The sequence below is a fragment of the Schistocerca piceifrons genome, chromosome 1 (genome assembly GCF_021461385.2).
Source record: "Schistocerca piceifrons isolate TAMUIC-IGC-003096 chromosome 1, iqSchPice1.1, whole genome shotgun sequence".
NCBI lineage: Eukaryota > Metazoa > Arthropoda > Insecta > Orthoptera > Acrididae > Schistocerca > Schistocerca piceifrons.
In genome coordinates, this window is record NC_060138.1 from 913,782,648 (window position 1) to 913,803,249 (window position 20,602).

Below are 20,602 nucleotides of genomic sequence, written 5' to 3' on the forward strand. Positions count from 1 at the left end.
CACTTCAGGCAAATACTGGGATTGTTCCTTTGAAAGGACACATCAGATTTCCTTCCCCATCCTTCCCTTACCTGAGCTTGTGCTTCATCTCTGATAACCTCCTTGTCGACAGGATGTTTAACAGTAACCTCCTCCTCCCTTCCACAATACAGAATAAGCGATAATGCTTTCTAACATCTGTAGTTTTGTTACTATATGACAATGGCAGACCCCATTCTGCTATTTGAATCCAAAATCTGATCAGATCTCTTAAATTGAGACAGACGGTGCTCCCATTGTACAGTACTGACTTGGCACTGAGTGGTTTTCACTTGTTCTGCTACCTAAAGGAGTTTCTTGACAGTAAATGCTTCACAATAGACGACAAGTTGAAAGAAGCAATTAAAGACTGGTTATCCTCACAGATGATAGGTGTCTTTGACTCACAGGATGCAAAACCTTGTAGAACATTATGACAAATGTTTAAACAAATTGGGAAAACTAAATAAATAGATATACTAATCAAATTATATATAAAAACAAAGATGAGGTGACTTACCGAACAAAAGCGCTGGCAGGTCGATAGACACACAAACAAACACAAACACACACACAAAATTCAAGCTTTCGCAACAAACTGTTGCCTCATCAGGAAAGAGGTAAGGAGAGGGGAAGACGAAAGGAAGTGGGTTTTAAAGGAGAGGGTAAGGAGTCATTCCAATCCCGGGTTCCGCTCCCGGGATTGGAATGACTCCTTACCCTCTCCTTTAAAACCCACTTCCTTTCGTCTTCCCCTCTCCTTACCTCTTTCCTGATGAGGCAACAGTTTGTTGCGAAAGCTTGAATTTTGTGTGTGTGTTTGTGTTTGTTTGTGTGTCTATCGACCTGCCAGCGCTTTTGTTCGGTAAGTCACCTCATCTTTGTTTTTATATATAATTTTTCCCACGTGGAATGTTTCCTTCCATTATATTGATATACTAATCAAGAATTAAATAAAAATAATTTTTTGAAATACACACATCCAAAAATGTTTTGCATCACGTCGGTTCTGGGAGTTCCGGAACCTGTAGAGAAAATCGGAATAGAGATAAACATAAACATCTTTTCTGCCCTTTTTTGCTCACAAAATCCACACATTGCATGTTGTACCACCATATAGCGAGACCTACAGAGGTGGTGGTCGAGATTGCTGTACACACCGGTACCTCTAATACCCAGTAGCACGTCCTCATGCATTGATGCACACCTGTATCCGTTGTGGCATACTATCCACAAGTTCATCAATACACTGTTGGTCCAGATTGTCCCACTCCTCAATGGCGATTTGGCGTAGATCCCTCAGAGTGGTTGGTGAGTCACATCGTCCATAAACAACCCTTTCCAGTCTAACCCAGGCATGTTTGATAGGGTTCATGTCTGGAGAACGTGATGGCCACTCTAGTCGATGTCATTACCCTGAAGGAAGTCGCTCACAAGATGTGCACAATGGGGGCGCAAATTGTCGTCCATGGAGACAAATGCCTCACCAATATGCTGCCGATATGGTTGCACTATTGGTCAGAGGGTGGCTTTCACATATCTTACAGCCGTTACGGTGCTTTCCATGACCACCAGTGACGTAGGTCAGCCCCACATAATGCCACCCCAAAACACCAGGGAACCTCCACCTTGCTGCACTTGGTGGACAGATGCGACACTCATCGGTGAAGAGAATGTGATGCCAATTCTGAACGGTCCATTCGGCATGTTGCTGGGCCCATCTGTACCATGCTGCATGGTGTCGTGGTTGCGAAGATAGACCTCGCCATGGACGTCAGGAGTGAAGTTGCGCATCATGTAACCTATTGTGCACAGTTTGAATCGTAACATGACGTCCTGTGGCTGCACAAAAAGCATTATTCAACATGGTGGCATTGCTGTCAGGATTCCTCCAAGCCATAATCCATGGGTAGCAGTCATCCACTGCAGTAGTAGCCCTTGGGTGGTCTGAGCGAGTCACGTCAGCAGTTCCAGACCGGAACTGTATCTCCTGCATGTCCGAACAACATTGCTTTGGTTCACTCCAAGACGCCCAGACACTTCCCTTGTTGAGAGCCCTTCCTGGAACAAAGTAACAATGCAGACGAGATGAACTGCGGTATTGACTAGGCATGGTTGAACTACAGACAACATGAGCCATGTACCTCCTTCCTGGTGGAGTGACTGAAACGGATTGACTGTTGAACCCGTCTGTCTAATAGGCACTGCTCATGCATGGTTGTTTACATCTTTGGGTGGGTTTAGTGACATCTCTGAACAGTAAAAGGGACTGTGTCTGTGATACAATATCCACCGTCAACACCTATCTACAGGAGTTCTGGGAACTGGGGTGATGCAAAACTTTTTTTATTTGATGTGTTTATCTGTGAACTGTTCATCACTAACATTACCAAATACAAATTTTAATTTGTTTACCAATGATAAAAGCATTGCACTATATAGCAAATCAAGTACTGTCTTAGATGGAGCAGTTAATGTCATTTCCATGGACATTAAAACAGAGAATAGACATGAATAGGTTTTAATTATCACATAGGAAATACCTCCATTGTAAAAGACTGCTTTTCGGATTTTCGAGAAACATTCCAACACAAACTTCACCTCAGTGTCATTCTGGAAATGTCTGCCCCAGAATTGTTTCTCCATCTGAGAAAAGAATTCTTTTGACAATCTTCTTTTACCTTGTTGGGTGATTTTTTTTTTTTTAGTAATATACACCTGTCAGATTTTGCCCCATACATGATAATCTGTTAGCACACACTACAACAGTCCAAAGAAAATATTGTGTGTCAACCTGCATGATGATAGTTGTGTCTTCATCTTTTTCAGTGGCAGTGGTGAATCCACATACCGTACAATTGCTGAGGCACCTACACAGATCTTTACTTTAAATGAGGATGTTGTCGCGTGCACCCTCACACATGCGAGTGCGCGGGCGCGCGCCCACACACACACACACACACACACACACACACACACACACACACACAACTGATATGTTTCTACATCAAATAAAAATAAGCAAAGCTGTCATACTTCACTTACTTTCATTTTATAATGTAATATGGGGTTAGTTCTGTTGAGTCATTCCATGTCAGTTCAACTGAGGGCTTCAGCTCATAATCTAAGATTTGGCTGAATTTTAGCACGGCAATGTTACCATGTGTGGAACACTCATATACAAAGCATAAGGTTCCCTTAGAATTAGTTCCAGAATTACAGCTTGCGAAAGAAGGTGGTGCGACCCAGAAAATGCAATGCGTACTTGGCAGTCAATCTTCAGAGGCAAGTTCAGGGCTTGATAACTCAGAAATTATTCTTCACAGTCCAGTGAAACTTTTACTACCTAGTGATATCCACTTAGGGAACACACTCAATGTGTCAAAACACCAATAACGTGTTTCACAGGGAAAATTAAAAAATAAAAAATTAAAAATAAAAATAAAAAATAAAAAATTAAAAAATAAAAAAAATTGTAACATGTTAAGAGATACATATGAGAGAGTCATATTGCAAGTGACCGCCAAGCCAAATATATTTCATTCAGCAAAGGGATAATATTTTTATAGTCTGGCTGATGTGTACTAAACACACAATCGACACACATTATTCACACATACTGAGTCACAATCACAGGAAAATAAAAATAAATAAATAAATAAATAAATAAAAAATGAAAAATCACTAGGAAAATGTGGGTTTTCAAAGTGTGGCGGCACAAAAGGGACAAGTGATATCCAAGCCATATTTCATACACTGCATAAGTAGACAACAGTGTAATACAGGCCCATTCACAGCGTGCCAAACTTCATGCGTGCAGGCCATGGCCTGGCCTGTCTAAGCTCTACTCGTAACTTTTGGGAAGGGCTCTGTATAGTGCGGCATTTCATTTAGTTATGTGATGTGTTATTTTTCATTTGGCTCTTCAATTCAGAATTGTGGTAACAGCGCAGTTTTACTGTTCACTATTTTTCCGTAGTATGAAAGATGTTCACAGGAATCAGCATATATTTGCACAAAAGGAGACAGTATAGCGGTTTGTCATCACAAGTGTTTAAAAATGATTATAGATGAGACTTATCAACATCTATTATGCTGTCATGTCAATGATGGGTGCTATAAATTTACTGTGAAACAGTATTGCAATACCATGGAAAAAGAATTTAAAGAAGTTGATAATGAAAAAGCAAACAATTACGATCTTCGACGGATAAGATTCATTGTTCAGTACATCAAGAAGCATTTTGTACTAAATTAGCAAAAATGCTGCACGTGGAGAAATTGTTGGTATAAACAGTAAAATTTATGAGGTCATATGCATTATTCCACTGCTAGTTCCATCAGTTTTCAGTGTAACTGAACGAAGAGTGTGGAGACTTTATATATTACTGCAAAGTATGCTGGTTAAGTCAAGAGATGTGCTCAGAATGATTTTTCAGTTCAAAACTCACTATTGTTGTATTTATAAAGGAAAAAAAGTGGAGGAATGACAAGTAGAAAATCTGGAATGGATTGCGGACCTCACATTCTAAATGGACTTGAGAACACAGTAAGACATTCCCAGATTAACAACTGCTTCCTTCTGACTTTATGGGGATACAGTTAAAAAGAAGATAGCATTAAGGAATGGACCCATACTGACAAACACGGTCCAGTCCCTAAACTCAGTACTGTTAAGGAAAACACGCGATGTGAAGAATTCATTGTGGCCTTGAAAGAATTACAAGGATAGTCTCTAAAGTGTTTTGAGGACACTATCAATCTTACGTCTATTTTCGACCTATCTGAGAGATCGTTTGGTGTTTCAGTTGAAAGCGCCCTGTGCATATGCAGATGTAACAGATTGACCTGCATGATAGTTTCCATTTTAATGATAAATCTGTTTGCATTAAAACTGTCCAGGACTTCTACATTGCGTTCTTCAGTTAGTGTGTTCACGTCTCCATAATGAGGTTGCAAAGGTGCTACAATATTTCAATCAATATATTTGTGTGAGAGATGTTTTCTTATTATGAAACTAAATAAATCACTATTATTACGTGGCCACTTGAGTGTGAAAATCTGTGAACTGTGTGCGTCTGTCTGAATGCCGGTAGTTTGTGACAGATGAAAATTATATTATGTCTTCAGCAAATCAAAAATAATAAAATAATATTGAAAAACTGTTTTGTGCAGGACCAGTGTTGCTGAGAAATGTGAAATACATAAATAACCCGTATGCAGTGTGACTGCAATGCCATTTAAATGTGGTGCATTCAAAGTTTTCCCCTCTTCCCCCTCTTCAAGCCAAGAGAGCATGGCATGGCAATGGGAGAAATGAGTGCTGAGTGCTGTGGCACTCGTGCCTGAGCATGGCCACGAGCTGAAATCTTTTCTGCCCCAATGTAATGTGTCTCAAAATTTTAATGTGTTATTGCACGACACTTGTGTACAATGAAAGCTGGCAGAGATATATATAAGACGTGACCACTGTTGCAGAACACAGTTTTTTGGGGGGGGGGGGGGGGGGGGGAAAGAGAAGTCATAAACTCTTCTGCCTGGTGTAATCATTAAGCAACAACGTATAGGTAGATTAACACAAGCTGTCATTAATGTTTAATGACAAAAACCAGTCGCTAGTGACTAGAGCAAATATTTTCCCATCCTGTAACTAGACAGTCTGTTCTTTGAGTGGCAATATGTACTCTCTCTCTGACACAGTAGTAGGCACTGTAACCATCATAAGAATATGTTCAAAAGGAATCCAACATGTCTCTCAAGTGTGGCCTGTGAAATGATCTTGCTTGTCCTCCTGATGCCATGAAGTCCACTAATACCTCACTTTCCGCTTCACTGTAGTCTGCGACACATCCTAAGTACCATTTGTAATCATAAATAGCAACACTACAGCAAACTGGTTGTATGTTGCCACTTTTGCTTCTGAATACAGTGCCAGACATACTGTGAAGACACATGTTGTGAATGAACCTATAATGATAATCAGACAGTCTGCTCATCTGTGCATTGTCAGAGTCCACCGGAGAAAAGTGATGATGGCTCAATGTGCCTGCAGTAGTTTTAATGTGTTCCAGCCTGCAATTTAGCAACTCTTCAGCAGATTTCACCTCATCTTTGAAACACAAAATGACTGTATGCAGGAGATATTGTTCTGTACCCAGGTAAATAATTGAAGAAGTGTTGGGACGTGGCATTCTGTAGGGTGCTACAGACTAGCTTGTGCTGCCATGTACTTAATGGTAGCACCGATACCGTTGCATACATTTTTACCATGACTTACTGCAAAAAAATTCCATTTTGCATGATTCTGAAAATCATGGTAATGCATGCATAAGTTTTTGAGATTTTTACAAATTTTGCACTGGCTGGCTGCCCCATCACTGAAGTGTTTTGCAAATTTAAGTGAAGCAGCTTGTTTTTAACATATGCCACGGGAGTGTGGATGTGAGCATGAACTGCAGTGGCATCATGAATTAAGCAGTCACTAAAAACACACAAGTTCATGGCAGACACACCACCTGATAGATCTCTATAGTAAATCGCAAATGGTTGGAGAGTTGCTTGGCAGTTGTCCCAATGGTATCCTTGAATAGCAGCTTGCACTATAAATGCATAATTTTCAGAAAAGCTTAGTTTATTATAATTTTATCTTGTATCAAATGCAGGTTGCACTGTTGCTGTAAAGCTGTGTGCTGTCAGTTTGTCTGGTGCTTTTTTTTTTTTTTTTTTTTTTTTTTTTTTTTTTTTTTTTTTTTTTTTTTATAACACAGTTTAACAAAATCTTCCACTGTACTTCTTTGTTTCAAGAGCTGTGTGATCCATGTGTGTCCTTTGGTTATAAAAAATAAGATTGTCCTCCATAAGGAGCTTGCCACACACACACACACACACACACACACACACACACACACACACACAGCCCCCAGGGGGCTTACCACTCTTTGGCAAGTTCGTGCTTGGCTACCACAGGGCCGCAGCCTATGCAACACTTTTTCTCTTCTGTGCTGTATGTCTATCCTCTTGCTATTCTTTTTCCCCTCCCTTGGGGAACATGTCTGGGGTATTATTGGGAATGTTCTGCATTCTGTCACTGACCTGCTGTGAACAGTGTCAACTTTCTTTTTGGCCCCCTTTTCCTTTCTTTATTTCCCAAATTGCCCATTGGTCTCTCTGTCAGATGTTAGGGTGGTGTGACCTGAGGTGTGAACAATCACCTAAGGAGTGTGTGCCCCCTTGTGAAGGGGGCCCTCAGTTGGAAGGAGCACGCCATTGGAGACTCTGGCAATCGTGGGGGATATCCTTGTGATGAGTCAATCATTCTCTCCATCAATGTCGATGAAACGTAAATGTAATGAGGCTACTGATTCGGAGATCCTTCCCACTGCACCACAGTTCTGTGTGGTATCCCATACTGATGACGGTCAGTCCTTCGCCACGGTCAATCCGTTTATTATTCAGAAAGGTGTTGATGCCATCGCTGGCCCTGTGAAATACTGTTCTCATTTCTGGAATGGCCCTTTGCTTTTGGAGACGGCTTCTGAGTCTCAAGCACAACTACTTGCTGCCTCGCTTCCCCATGGCTACCCTGTTCGTGTTGAGGCACATAGAACTTCGAATTCTTCCCGTGGTGTAATTTACACAAGCTGCTCCATGAAGGACATGATCACACAGACATGTGACCTCAAATTTGGCTCTGAGGTTGTGAAGTCGCCCAGTGTCAAGGTAGCACCACTGCCCCCCGTCACATTGTGCAACAAACCATCAAACTTTCACCTAAAGGGGCGAAGCTACCCACTACATAACCAGCAGGCAGGAACGGACAATAGTAGTACTCCCGAGAGGACTTGCTCCGTCTCTCTAACCAAACAACACCCAAGTCTTCCTCTAACGACAAGGGCTCGAAGAAGTCTGCTGAAGACACAGTCTTTTCCTTCACCAGCTCGAAGATCCTTCTCAGCAGTGTTGCCACGTGGTCACTTAGCCCCGCCAGCCTCTGTCTCTCGAGTGCGCACCACCAACCGTTTTTGAGCATTGGACTCCACAGACTGACCACACAAGCATGCCTTGCTTCTGTGGACCCCGTGGAGCAGGAGCCTCTTGCTTGTGTGTTCTGTAGTAGCGACTCTCCACCGGCTGTCCCTCTGCAGCCACAGAGTTGACACCCCTACATCTCTTCCTCCTCATGACTGTCCTCCAATGGAACATTCTCGGCCTTCGGTCCCACAAAGAGGATTTACGGCCGTTTCAAGCATTGCAACATCCCCTTGTACTCTACCTTCAGGAAACAAAATTGTGCCCTCAAGACCGCTTTGAGCTTTCACATTAACTAACAGTTGTTTTGACCTTCCCACTAAGGTCGGCATCCCATCTCATGGGGGTGTTATGGTGTTCATACAGGATGACCTTCATAGTCAACTTATCTCTCTGACTACCCGTCTTAAAGCTGTTGCTGTTTACCTTTTCCTTTCCCACCTGACTTTCTCCCTCTGTATCATTCATGTACCTCTGTCCTTTGATTTCACCAGGGCAGACTTCCTTCACCTTATTGGGCAGCTACTTCCCCCATTTTTGCTGCTCGATGACTTTAATGCGCATCATCCCCTTTGAGATTCTCCCAAGACCTGTCAGAGAGGTGCCCTCTTGGCTGACCTTCTTAACAAACTCAACCTCTTCTGCCTTAACCTTGGAGCACCCACTTTCCTTTCTGACTCCTCGCACACCTATTCCCATTTGGACCTATCCTGTTGCACCACCCAGCTTGCCAATCGTCTTGAGTGGTCCGTTCTTTCTGACACCTACTCGAACGATCATTTCCCGTGTGCTCTCTGTCCGCTGACTCCTACCCCATCCACATACATGCCCAAATGGGGGCTTACTAAGGCTGACTGGCAGCTTTACTCCTCCGTGGCAATCTTCGCAGAGCAAGATTTCCTCAGTTGTGATGGATGACCAGGTGGACTATCTCACCAACGTTATCCTTACTGCTGCAGAATGTTCCATCCCCTGCACTTCCTCTTTACCACATCGTGTCCCAGTCCCTTTTTGAGCACGGAGATGTGATCTCCGCATTTTTAACCGCCACCCTACACTGGAAAACTGCTTTCATTATAAATAGATGCATGCAAAGTGTCGTCGAGTTCTTCGGGATAGCAAAAGAACTAGTTGAATTTCATTCGCTAGTTCTTTTAACAGTTCCACACCTTGCTCTGTCATGTGGGCCAACCTCCGATGGCTCTCTGGAACCAAGATCCATTCCCCCATTTCCGGCCTGGCAGTAGGTGCCGATGTCATTGTGGATCCTGTTGCTATCTCCAACACCTTGGGCCACCATTTTGCGGAAGTTTCGAGCTCTTCCTACTATCACTGTGCCTTCATCCATTGGAAATGAGTGGAGGCAGCTCGAGCGATAACATTCTCTTCTCCGAATCATGAGTGCTACATTGCTGCCTCCACTATGAGGTAGCTAGATCATGCTCTCAGTTCACCCCAGTACTCCGCCCCAGGGCCGGACGCTATTCGCATTCAGATGTTGCAGCACCTCTCTCTAACAGGCAAGCACTTTCTGCTTAACACATACAACTGCATCTGGGCTGAGGGCATTTTTCCAGGACTCTGGCGTGAAGCCACCGTCATACCCATACGTAAGCCCAGTAAGGACAAAAACCTTCCTTCTAGCTACTGCCCCATCTCTCATACCAGCTGTGTTTGCAAGGGGATGGAACATATGACTTATGCCCATCTGATGTGGTGGCTCGAGTTGTGCCATTTACTCACGAATGCACAGTGTGGATTTCGAGTGCGGCGTTCTGCAGTTGACCACCTCGTTACTTTGTCCACCCATGTCATGAATGGTTTTCTGCAGAAATCCCAGACTGTGGCCATGTTTTTCGATTTGGAGAGGGCCTACGACACCTGCTGGAGAACTGGTGTCCTCCGTACTCTTTACACTTGGGGCTTTCATGGGCGCCTGCCCTGTTTTCTTCAGGCATCTTTACAAGACCGAGATTTCAAAGGGCATGTGGGTTCTGAATTGTCGGACACCTTTATTCAGGAAAATGGTGTGCCTCAGGGTTCCGTCCTGAGCGTCATCCTCTTTGCTATCACCGTTAACCCTATAATGGCCTGTCTCCTGCCGGGTGTCTCCGGCTCCCTTTTTGTTGATGATTTTGCAGTCTATTGCAGTTCTCCACAGACCTATCTCACTGAGCGGCGTCTTCAGCACTGTCTTGATCGTCTTCACTCCTGGAGCATTGTCAGTGGCTTTCGCCTTTCCACTGACAAAACCGTCTGTATGAATTTCTGGCAGTGCAAATGGTTTCTCCCACCATCTCTACATAATCCTGGGGCTCATGCTCAATAGGAAACTTTCTTGGTCCTTCCATGTCTCTTACCTGGCAACCCACTGTACGAAGTCCCTCCATGTCCTACGTGTCCTCAATGGTACTTCTTAGGGTGCCGATCAAACCACCCTCCTCCATTTGTACTGGTCCCTTGTCCGTTTGAAACTCGACTATGGGTGCTTTGTTTATGCATCTGCACGCTCATCCCTCTTATGCCGTCTCAGCACTATCCACCATTGTGGCATCCGTTTGGCCACTGGCGCCTTTTCACCAGCCCGGTTGAGTGTCTGTATGCTGAAGTTGCTGAACTACCACTGTCCTACCACTGTAACTTTCTCCTCAGCAGGTACACATGCCGTTTGTCTGCCATGTGTGGCCACCCCTCCTATGCCGCCTCCTTTGATGATTCCTTATATTGTCAGTACGGGGCTCGTCCCTCTTCTGTGTTTCCTCCTGGAGTCCGCTTTCACGACTTTCTATGGTGGCCCCACTTCTCACTACCTGCAACTTTCGCAGTGGGTGTGTACCCTTCACCACCTTGGCTTCGTGAAGCGGCCCATGTTGACCTTGGCCTTCATTCGCTTCATAAGGGCTCTACTCCAGCTTCAGTCTATCGCCTTCAGTTTCATGACCTTCGTATGGAACTTTGTGATAGTACCTTTGTATACACTGATGGCTCTCGGACTGACCATGGGGTCGGGTGTGCCTTTTTCATTGGCACCCGTGTCATTCAATATTGGCTTCTGGCACACTCCTCAGTATTTACAGCCGAGCTTTTCACCTTGTATCAGGCCACGGAGTACTTCCGGCGACACAGCCTTTCAAATCGTGTCATCTGCTCAGACTCACTCAGCGCACTCCAAAGTCTTTGTGTGCTGTACACTGCTCATCCCTTAGTGCAGTGGGTCCAGGAAAACTGTCACTTGCTCACTCTTGGTGGAGCCAATCATGTTTCTGTGGGTCCCTGGTCATGTCAGTCTGCTAGGATTTGAGGCTGCTGATGCTGCTGCCAAGCCTGCAGTCCTTGTATCTCAGCCCGCGAGTACCTCTATTCCCTCCAGTAATCTCTGCGTTGGCATCTGTCAGGTGGTGGTGTCCCTTTGGCATTGTCAATGGTCCTCCCTTCATGGGAATAAGCTTCAGCTTATTAAGCCTCTCCCGGCACCTTGGATGACCTCCTCTTGTCCCTTCCTCCGGGAGGAGATTATTTTAACTTGGCTTCGTATTGGACACTGCCTTTTCAGCCATTGTCATTTGCTCAGTGGTGCTGCCCCACCACTTTGTATGCATTGTGCCCAAATTTTAACTGTCTGCCACTTCCTGCTGGAATGCCCCTTTTTTTTTTATCAATTTACGTTTCAGCTTAGGTTTGCCATCTGATTTATTAGCCGGTTTAGCAAATGACGCACAAGCTGTCTACCGCATTTTACTTTTTATCTGCCGAAGCAATATGGCGAATGCCATTTAATTTTTGGTTTTGGACTTCCATTTTTGTATGGTGTCCCCCCACGTGCCTAGTGGGACTGACATATAGTCATTTCCCTCATCTCTGTGTTTTGTGTTTGTGTTCACACACACACACACACACACACACACACACACACACACACACACACACACACACATTCACATTGTGTGTTCCTGTTGCACTTAAAGGCACACTGCATTTTGCCCAAAGACTGAAAAAAGACAATAAACCCACTTTGTTTCAGTAATGCAGTGTTGGAATATTCGTGTGATTACTTTTTTAAGTTTCTGGTGTAACTGTTGACAGTAATGTTATTGGAAAATGATTTTGCTCTTTATTAAAGTGATTTCCTCATATATGCTTATGATAATAGCAAAGATACACTGTGACATAACAGCTGTGTTTCACATGATAATTTCTGTCATTTGAGCCGTTGGTGGTGTTATCTTATTTACAATGGATTTAAATTAAGGGAGAAAAACTAGTAGGTACTTTATTCATGGAAGAAATTGTTTGGGATTTTTTTAAAAATAATGTGGGCAAAGGTCAGCTGACTCTGCATAGATAAATATTCTTAATTTTGGCTCTCAGAGTACTATCTCTGTGGAGGGAGGGGTGGAGGGGGGAGAGAGAGGAGGCAATGTACGTGTGCAAGTGCACTCAATAGTTGATGGAAAAAAAAAAAATTACGTGTTAAGTAAATTTGTTAGTTTCAGGCTCTGGGGTGCTATAGCCTATTGTGCACCAAAACGACTTTACATGTTAAGTAAATTTGTTTGTTTCAGGCTCTGTTGAACTCTTGGGTGCTATGGCCTATTGTGCACCAAAACAACTTTCATCTTGTCTGCCCAGCATTGTCCCAAAACTGATAGAAGTATTGAGTGATTCCCATGTAAAAGTGCAAAAAGCAGGAGCTCAGGCGCTGAAACTTATTGGTTCAGTCATCCGTAATCCAGAAATCCAGAGTAAGTTACAAACTTAAATTATTTTTCTATACTCACTTTTCAAGAAAGAATTAACTTTTAACTATAATCAATAAAATCACACGTGAGAATCGTACACACTAAATGATTAGAGGACAGAACTGTGTAACTAATAAAATAGTTTGAAGTTTAATTGTCCGTGATAGTAATCTCTCACCACCTACGTTGAATGAGTAGTGGAACTTTCCTTCTCTGGATATTACCGTGTTTACTCAAATCTAAGCTGCACTCGAATCTAAGCCACACCTGAAAAATGAGACTCGAAATCAACGGAAAAAAATTTCCCCGAATCTAAGCCGCACCTGAAATTTGAGGCTCGAAATTCAAGGGGAGAGAAAAGTTTTAGGCCGCACCTCCAAATCGAAACAAAGTTGGTCCACTGTAATATGAGACACAATTTAGGTCGAATGAATGACGATACAGCTACAGTAGTTTGGTTCGAGTCATAAGCTTAGCAGTTAAGCTTTACCAGGTAGCCATTGCTATGCGTCAGGCGCTCCGTCCATATTTATACGGGTACCCTTCCTTTTTCATGTGCTTCGTCTGGTTTGAACTGATTGCTTATTTTTCTTTGATCTGATAAGTGCTGTTCTCTTTGTTATAGGTGTTTGAGTCACTCTAAGCTGAAAATGCATTACTGTACTGTGTCATACATTGTTTGTTGCATTCTGATAATGAGTGTTTACGACCTGTCGCCGCTGGCGGCATGGCTTGTTTTTGTGCGCGCTACCGCTGCTTACAATAAAAAAAAGAGAGGAATCGTCTCCTTAGCGAAACAATGGCAAGAGACTGCTATTTGTTGTTACTTGCACTGATGCTTTCTTTGATAATGATCAACAAACACCAAATAATAGACTGCGTATGATTGAAGATGTTCTGAACGAGAGTTTAGCGAAAAATTTTCTCCGTTTGAAAATCTTTGCAGACGCCTCATTAGTACGTTACATTCTGCACAGAAATTAGTCATCTTAGATTTAAAAATCTAGTCAATTGCCGTGCTTCATTTCTGACTGTATCACTATTAGGCATAAGAATAATACAAATATAAACATGACATGATATGTATATTCTTCCGCATTTGCTGTTGTCTCACTCTAGTTTCGTAGTTTATTAGGCAGACAGGATTTAAATGAGATAGCAACACACACATGAAAGAATACATGGCAAAATGTTTATATTCGTATTATTCTTATGGTGAAGAGAATACTGCATGTGATTCACTTGCCAGTCGGATTTTCATAGTACATTGAAATTCTGCTACTTTCGAAGATGAACAATACGGAATTTGTATTTACTTTGTTGGATAATGTATGAAAACGCAGTGGTCGAAACTCGGGGCGGAGAAAAAAAGCTCGTCTTCCACTTTTTTTTTTTTTTTTTTTTTTTTTAATTGGCGCAGAGGTTTTGGCGCCAGTATTTATCTTTGTGCCTGCAAAGCATGCCTGTGTAGCGCTACATATATTCGACAGCAGAAGTTAGTTGTGGCGGCACCTACTAACATTTTTCAGAACTTCCGCTTACTTTGCACTCGATTCTAAGCCGCAGGTGGTTTTTTTGATTACAAAACCCGGAAAAAAAGTGCGGCTTAGATTCGAGTAAATATGGTAGTATTGCATGCCAAATAAAGCAGTCGTTATTGGTTGCTCCTTGTATTCAATGTTATAATGATTCATTTCTTCATTTCATGGGATATAAAAAGTGTGTGTGTGTGTGTGTGTGTGTGTGTGTGTGTGTGTGTGTGTGTGTGTGTGTGTGCGCGCGCGGGCAGTAATCATGAAGAAATAGAATTACAGCAGCTATAAAATTTTTAATAATAATAATAATTCATCTCTCCACTGTGTAGGTGTGCTGTATAGAACAACTAACAAACTTAAATCTCTGTATACAAAGCCAATAAGAAATTTAGACTTGAGAATATGTACTTTTGTCTTTTCTGATCTGGCAAAAGAAATAAAAATTTTACTGTATGTTCATCAATGACCATGTATCTCAGTGGCAACAAAAGTCGCCAGTTTCTCCTAGTCCTCAAGATTCTCACTCTTCCCTTCAATTGATTTGGGGGAGAAAATGTAGTTGTAAGAGTTTTGGTCTTAAAACATAACACTGAAAATTCTATGTACAACATTTCTTTCTTATCTGTTTTCTATGAATTATTGTAGTGACTCCTTCCATGACCAATTAACATTATCTGAACCTGATCAATTAAGTTAATTATATGTATTCATTCAGCATTCATACAACTGGCCTGCTTTCATTAATGTTCAATGTCAGAAAAACCTGATGTCACCACAATACTTTTTATTACAATTCTTCATTATGACAACATGCATGTAATGCTGGTGCTGTCTGTTGAGCTTTGTTGTTTCGTTGCAACTGGTGTATTCTTAGTTGCTTTAGATGTGTGCAAGTTGTAAGCAGCAATAATGTAATAAAGCGTTTCAGTATCCACTTAGTCTTTTTCCATGTTTCGAAACCTCAATGTTGCCATTATATGACATGCTGTGCAGGGCCTAAGCACTTCTACAGATATGGGTCTCACAAACACAACCCAGAGAAGTTTTCACTCACTTCATGATGTTTCCAGCTCACAGTTCGCTAGTATATCATTTCAGCACCTGCATTTGGCACCGAGTGCTGATGTGGAGAGAGTACATCTAAAAAACAATTAATCCTTGATCCAATTCAAACCCACTGAGCTATACTCCAAAAATGAGCACTTATACATCCAACTGCTCTTTTATAATATTTCACAGAACTAACTATTGGTTTTTAAAATAATGTACTGGACAAATTGGAGCTCCACTGATATAAACTTCCAGACATTTTTCAGGATACCTTCTGAGTATTCTGGTATAAGGGACCCTTCACCTCAGCAGCTTATCACAGAGTAATAATATAATTATGATTTATTCTGTTTGTTACCACGATTGCTCTTGTTTTTGTGAAAATATCTTCACAGGAGTGAAAAAGCCTGTAATAAGCAATCACCAAAATGTACAACACAAAACACAGAGTAATGCAACAACACACTATTGTAAAAGTGCTGTGATGTGTTTGCCATCAGTTTGGGAACAGCTCGTGTAGCGTCATTGTGCAACTTGTCCATTGCATTCAGTGAACCCGTACATGAGGCGCGTATCGGCCAACTCTTCATCAGTAAACCTGTGCATAGTACTGCTAACACAGAACTAAAACTGTCAGAAAACAAAACCCTTGGCCGTACCATGCAGTACTGAATGCAGACTTAAGGATGAATTAAAAAAGTGCATTACTGTTGTTAGCAGCAGATACACTGTGTTAATGGAAGCAAGACACACATTGCATACTGTCAACAATTGCAATGTTGTGCACTATTTTCAATATAACACAGATACAAAGCTAATTGGTGCAAGAAACTGAACTAAATGCAGTAACTCTATAATGAACAGCCAAAGACCATTGGTCCCTTATACCTAAGTACCCAGAAAGTATTCTTGAACTATTCCTGAAATTTTGTCGGTGAAGTTCTGGTTCATCCTGTACAATACAATAACCTTCACTATGAAAGGCACATTCTAAGGTACAGTAATAACGTGAGCATTAAGTAACGTATGGTCACTGTTACGAAAACATGCACTTTCTCTGTTAAGGGATTCATTTAATTACAAATGATACCTTCTTTGAATCATAGAACCATTTCTGAATGCGTGGTCAACCCGGATTAACAACAATGATCGAAGCTATAGGGCAGACGTACTATGTTCCTATCACATAACTGCATACTGTTCAGTACTACTGTCATTTACTGCATAAACATCTGCCTTCTGAAAACTGCAAAAAGAATGGCCACCAGTACCTAAGTGATCCTAGTGCATATTCATAAAGGTAAGCAAAACAAAGAGGAATATTGACAGTGTGCTTACATTGTGTCTGGTATAAGACGGTGTTCACATTGTACGCTAAGGCGGCATATCAGACCATTTGTTACCCACTGCAGTATGTATCCACCCTTCGACCAGCAAAGCTGATGACATCCAGTATATTTAATATTTCGAATATGAGCCAGCAGTTAACACATGACGGCAGAGGGTGTACTTGCACTTTGAAACTAAGATAGTCTCATGTCACCTGTTTATTTTTATCAAATATTGACTAATCTTAAGCCACTGTAGTCATTTTGTCAAGAATACCTGAGCAACTTTAAGAGTCTCTTTTCTTTTTTCTTTTTGTAAAAATATATACATTGAAAGAAAAATACAGCATCAGCAAACCACATGGAACTATCTGAGGATTTTTTGCCCATATCGCAAGGTGAGGTATATTGGTTTGAAAGAAAAATACAGCATCAGCAAACCACATGGAACTATCTGAGGATTTTTTGCCCATATCGCAAGGTGAGGTATATTGGTTTGAGAGATAATCATTTGCTTGGTCGTGAATGACAGATTTGCAAGTGTCGCATCATGAAGAAAAAAAGAAGACTTGTTGTTGTTGTTGTTGTTGTTGTCTTCAGTCCTGTGACTGGTTTGATGCAACTCTCCATGCTACCCTATCCTGTGCAAGTTTCTTCATCTCCCAGTACCTACTGCAACCTACATCCTTCTGAATCTGCTTAGTGTAGTCATCTCTTGGTCTCCCTCTACGATTTTTACCCTCCACACTGCCCTCCAATGCTAAATTTGTGATCCCTTGATGCCTCAGAACATTTCCTACCAACCGGTCCCTTCTTCTAGTCAAGTTGTCACAGACTCCTCTTCTCCCCAATTCTATTCAATACTTCCTCATTAGTTATGTGATCTACCCATCTAATCTTCAGCGTTCTTCTGTAGCACCACATTTCGAAAGCTTCTATTCTCTTCCTGTCCAAACTATTTATCGTCCATGTTTCACTTCCACACATGGCTACACTCCATACGAATACTTTCAGAAATGACTTCCTGACACTTATATCTATACTCGATGTTAACAAATTTCTCTTCTTCAGAAACGCTTTCCTTGCCATTGCCAGTCTACATTTTATATCTTCTCTACTTCGACCATCATCAGTTATTTTGCTCCCCAAATAGCAAAACCCCTTTACTACTTTACGTGTCTCATTTCCTAATCTAATTCCCTCAGCATCGCCTGACTTAATTCGACTACATTCCATTATCCTTGTTTTGCTTTTGTTGATGTTCATCTTATATCCTCCTTTCAAGACACTGTCCATTCCATTCAACTGCTCTTCCAAGTCCTTTGCTGTCTCTGACAGAATGACAATGTCATCGGCGAACCTCAAAGTTTTTATTTCTTCTCCATGGATTTTAACACCTACTCTGAATTTTTCTTTTGTTTCCTTTACTGCTTGCTCAATATACAGATTGAATAACATTGGGGAGAGGCTACAACCCTGTCTCACCCCCTTCCCAACCACTGCTTCCCTTTCAAGCCCCTCGACTCTTATAACTGCCATCTGGTTTCTGTACAAATTGTAAATAGATGAAGAAGGCTAGTGGGAATTAAAAACATCTGCAACTGGAAAAGGACAAATAAAGGCTAAATTGCAACTTTTTTAATCACATAGAGACATTGAGTCGCAGATGGGCATAGTGAAGAGACCGCTGAGCATGCAAGCTTTCAGACAAGAAAGTCCTTCTCTGGAAAATAAAAAGAAAAAGAAACACACCCACACACACACACACAGCCACAGCCTCTGGCCACTTTGGCCCTACCACACTCAAGCGACCATGGCTGGAGACTGTGTGTGTGTGTGTGTGTGTGTGTGTGTGTGTGTGTGTGTGTGTGTGTGTGTGTGTTCTCTATTTCATTGTGCATGTATGTGGCTCAATACCTCCTCTATGTGCTGAGTAGCAATCATCATTTTCATAATAATGTAGTTACTCCATCCAGAACTTAGTATTATTTGAAAGGATACATGAAGATGGCTCACAACCTGAGAACTCTTTACTTCCTGATGGGTCCTGAATTCAATAAATTGTCAGCAGTGAATTAGTTGCCAGTTAGTAATTTTATGGTAATCTGTAACTTGCCCGATGGACTTCTTATCATGTTCATATATTTATGGCCTCCATATAATCTGTTTCTTCTGTGCTTCAGAAGCTGACAAGATACTGCACTATAAAGCAATGCTATGAAGATACAAACCTTATTCTGCAAGACTGCACAGTCTGGATGGTTAAGATCAATGTGGTAGCTGCAGTGACAGTGTCGGAAGCTGTACGGCAACCAAGAGTCCAACACTAGGTCTACATCAGTTATAGTAACTTGTTTTGCCTTACAAGCATTCCAAGAATTCATTAAATGTTTATATAGTTCAAGAGATGAATCATAAACACAAATAAAAAAGAAAAAATTTAGACTCCAGAAATAATGACAGGTTAAACAATTAAAGGCATTTGATGTTTGAAGGAAGTTAAAGCACTGGCAGATAGGGCTGCTTAGAACCAGCACTGCATCTGGGGCAGGAGATGTGATTGAGCCCCATCTCCAAATATGGCAATCCAGTTTCATTGTTATTTTAAAGGAGGTTTGATTTAAATATAACATAATGCTGGTAATATTGCAAATACACATAAAATACTCTTTGGGGTGAAATATAGTATAAACATGACTTCTTGTTAAACAGTAAATATACAAGTGCAATTTATCCTGTGGTACCATATGTTGCACAAATATTGCAGATGAAATTAGAGGAAACTAACAGTTGTTTATGGTGGAATAGGCTGGATCAGAGCACACATGAGGATATCCATGTGTAACGTTGAGCCAATAATAAGAGCTATAAGTTGGGTTGCATATTGGATGCACTGCTGTTCTTTATTATGGAGGCTATAAACATTCAAGGAAATTATACATACTGTGACATGTCATTGCATTGTATTTAGAAAGCAGACTCACTGTGACGGTTCGCCTTCTTTACTTCTTCCTTGATTGTCTTCAGTGTTGATGTATTGCATTGCTACGCTGGCTGAAAAGTGGAGTTTGTATATCTGACACTGACTACTATAAATAATGTAGCCAACAGGTGCACAGTTGTGTTTCACAGTACTTTAGTTTCACTGTTCACAACCCCCCAGTAATACATAGTTATATGGCCGGTGCACTATTGTTTAACTTTCGATAAGCCTCATTAATATTTTGCAGACAGATCTCCACATACTGCTACAATAGTTTACAATTTAACATCTACAAGCAGTAAAAACCTAACCACAAAGCTCACAGTACTTGAAGAATAGAAAGGTACGAATGGAGCAGACACTGTCATTGTTTTAACAGCTGGCCTAATTGTGTTCACTGATGCCTTGTTGTTGATTTAAGCAATACAGGTTCCTCGTCTGAAACTCGGCCATGTACTGACTGTTTCTGGACCAAAAATTGGGCCCTTATTTATCCTCACAGTAATAGATACTGAAACTACACATTGTTCGAAGTTAAATTTACAGAAATTTCAATTAAAACTGAACTCATTAAATTAACTGAATACATCAAAAAATTGGTTCTTTTTAATAGTTTCTTCTACTACAAGGTTTAAGCCAAATTATTTGTTTAAATTATGAAATCAGCATATATAGTTATGCAATCAATATTTTTCACAAAACTGTTAATTACTTTGGAATTAATGAAGGGCTGGCTTTGCTAACATGTTTTCAAATAGAGCCAAATAGATCCAAATAGATCCCTTAAGAGTACTGTTAGTTGTTCCTCCAAATGTTTATAATTACTACAGAATTTATATTTGTTTATAGGTCAACAATAGAATTTAAGTTATGATACAATCACTGATTTCACCCTATAACAAAAGACACTAACTAAGAATA

The 20,602-nt window shown here is 41.3% G+C and overlaps 1 protein-coding gene across 1 annotated transcript in view; it reads left to right on the top strand.

Moving 5' to 3' along the window:
- Positions 1-20,602, top strand: part of LOC124717053 (eIF-2-alpha kinase activator GCN1) — a 265,579-nt gene that overhangs the window by 170,853 nt on the left and 74,124 nt on the right. The window contains exon 24 of the mRNA XM_047243734.1: positions 12,609-12,788. Within this exon, the coding sequence (XP_047099690.1) occupies positions 12,609-12,788 (180 nt within the window). The remainder of the gene's footprint in view (positions 1-12,608; positions 12,789-20,602) is intronic.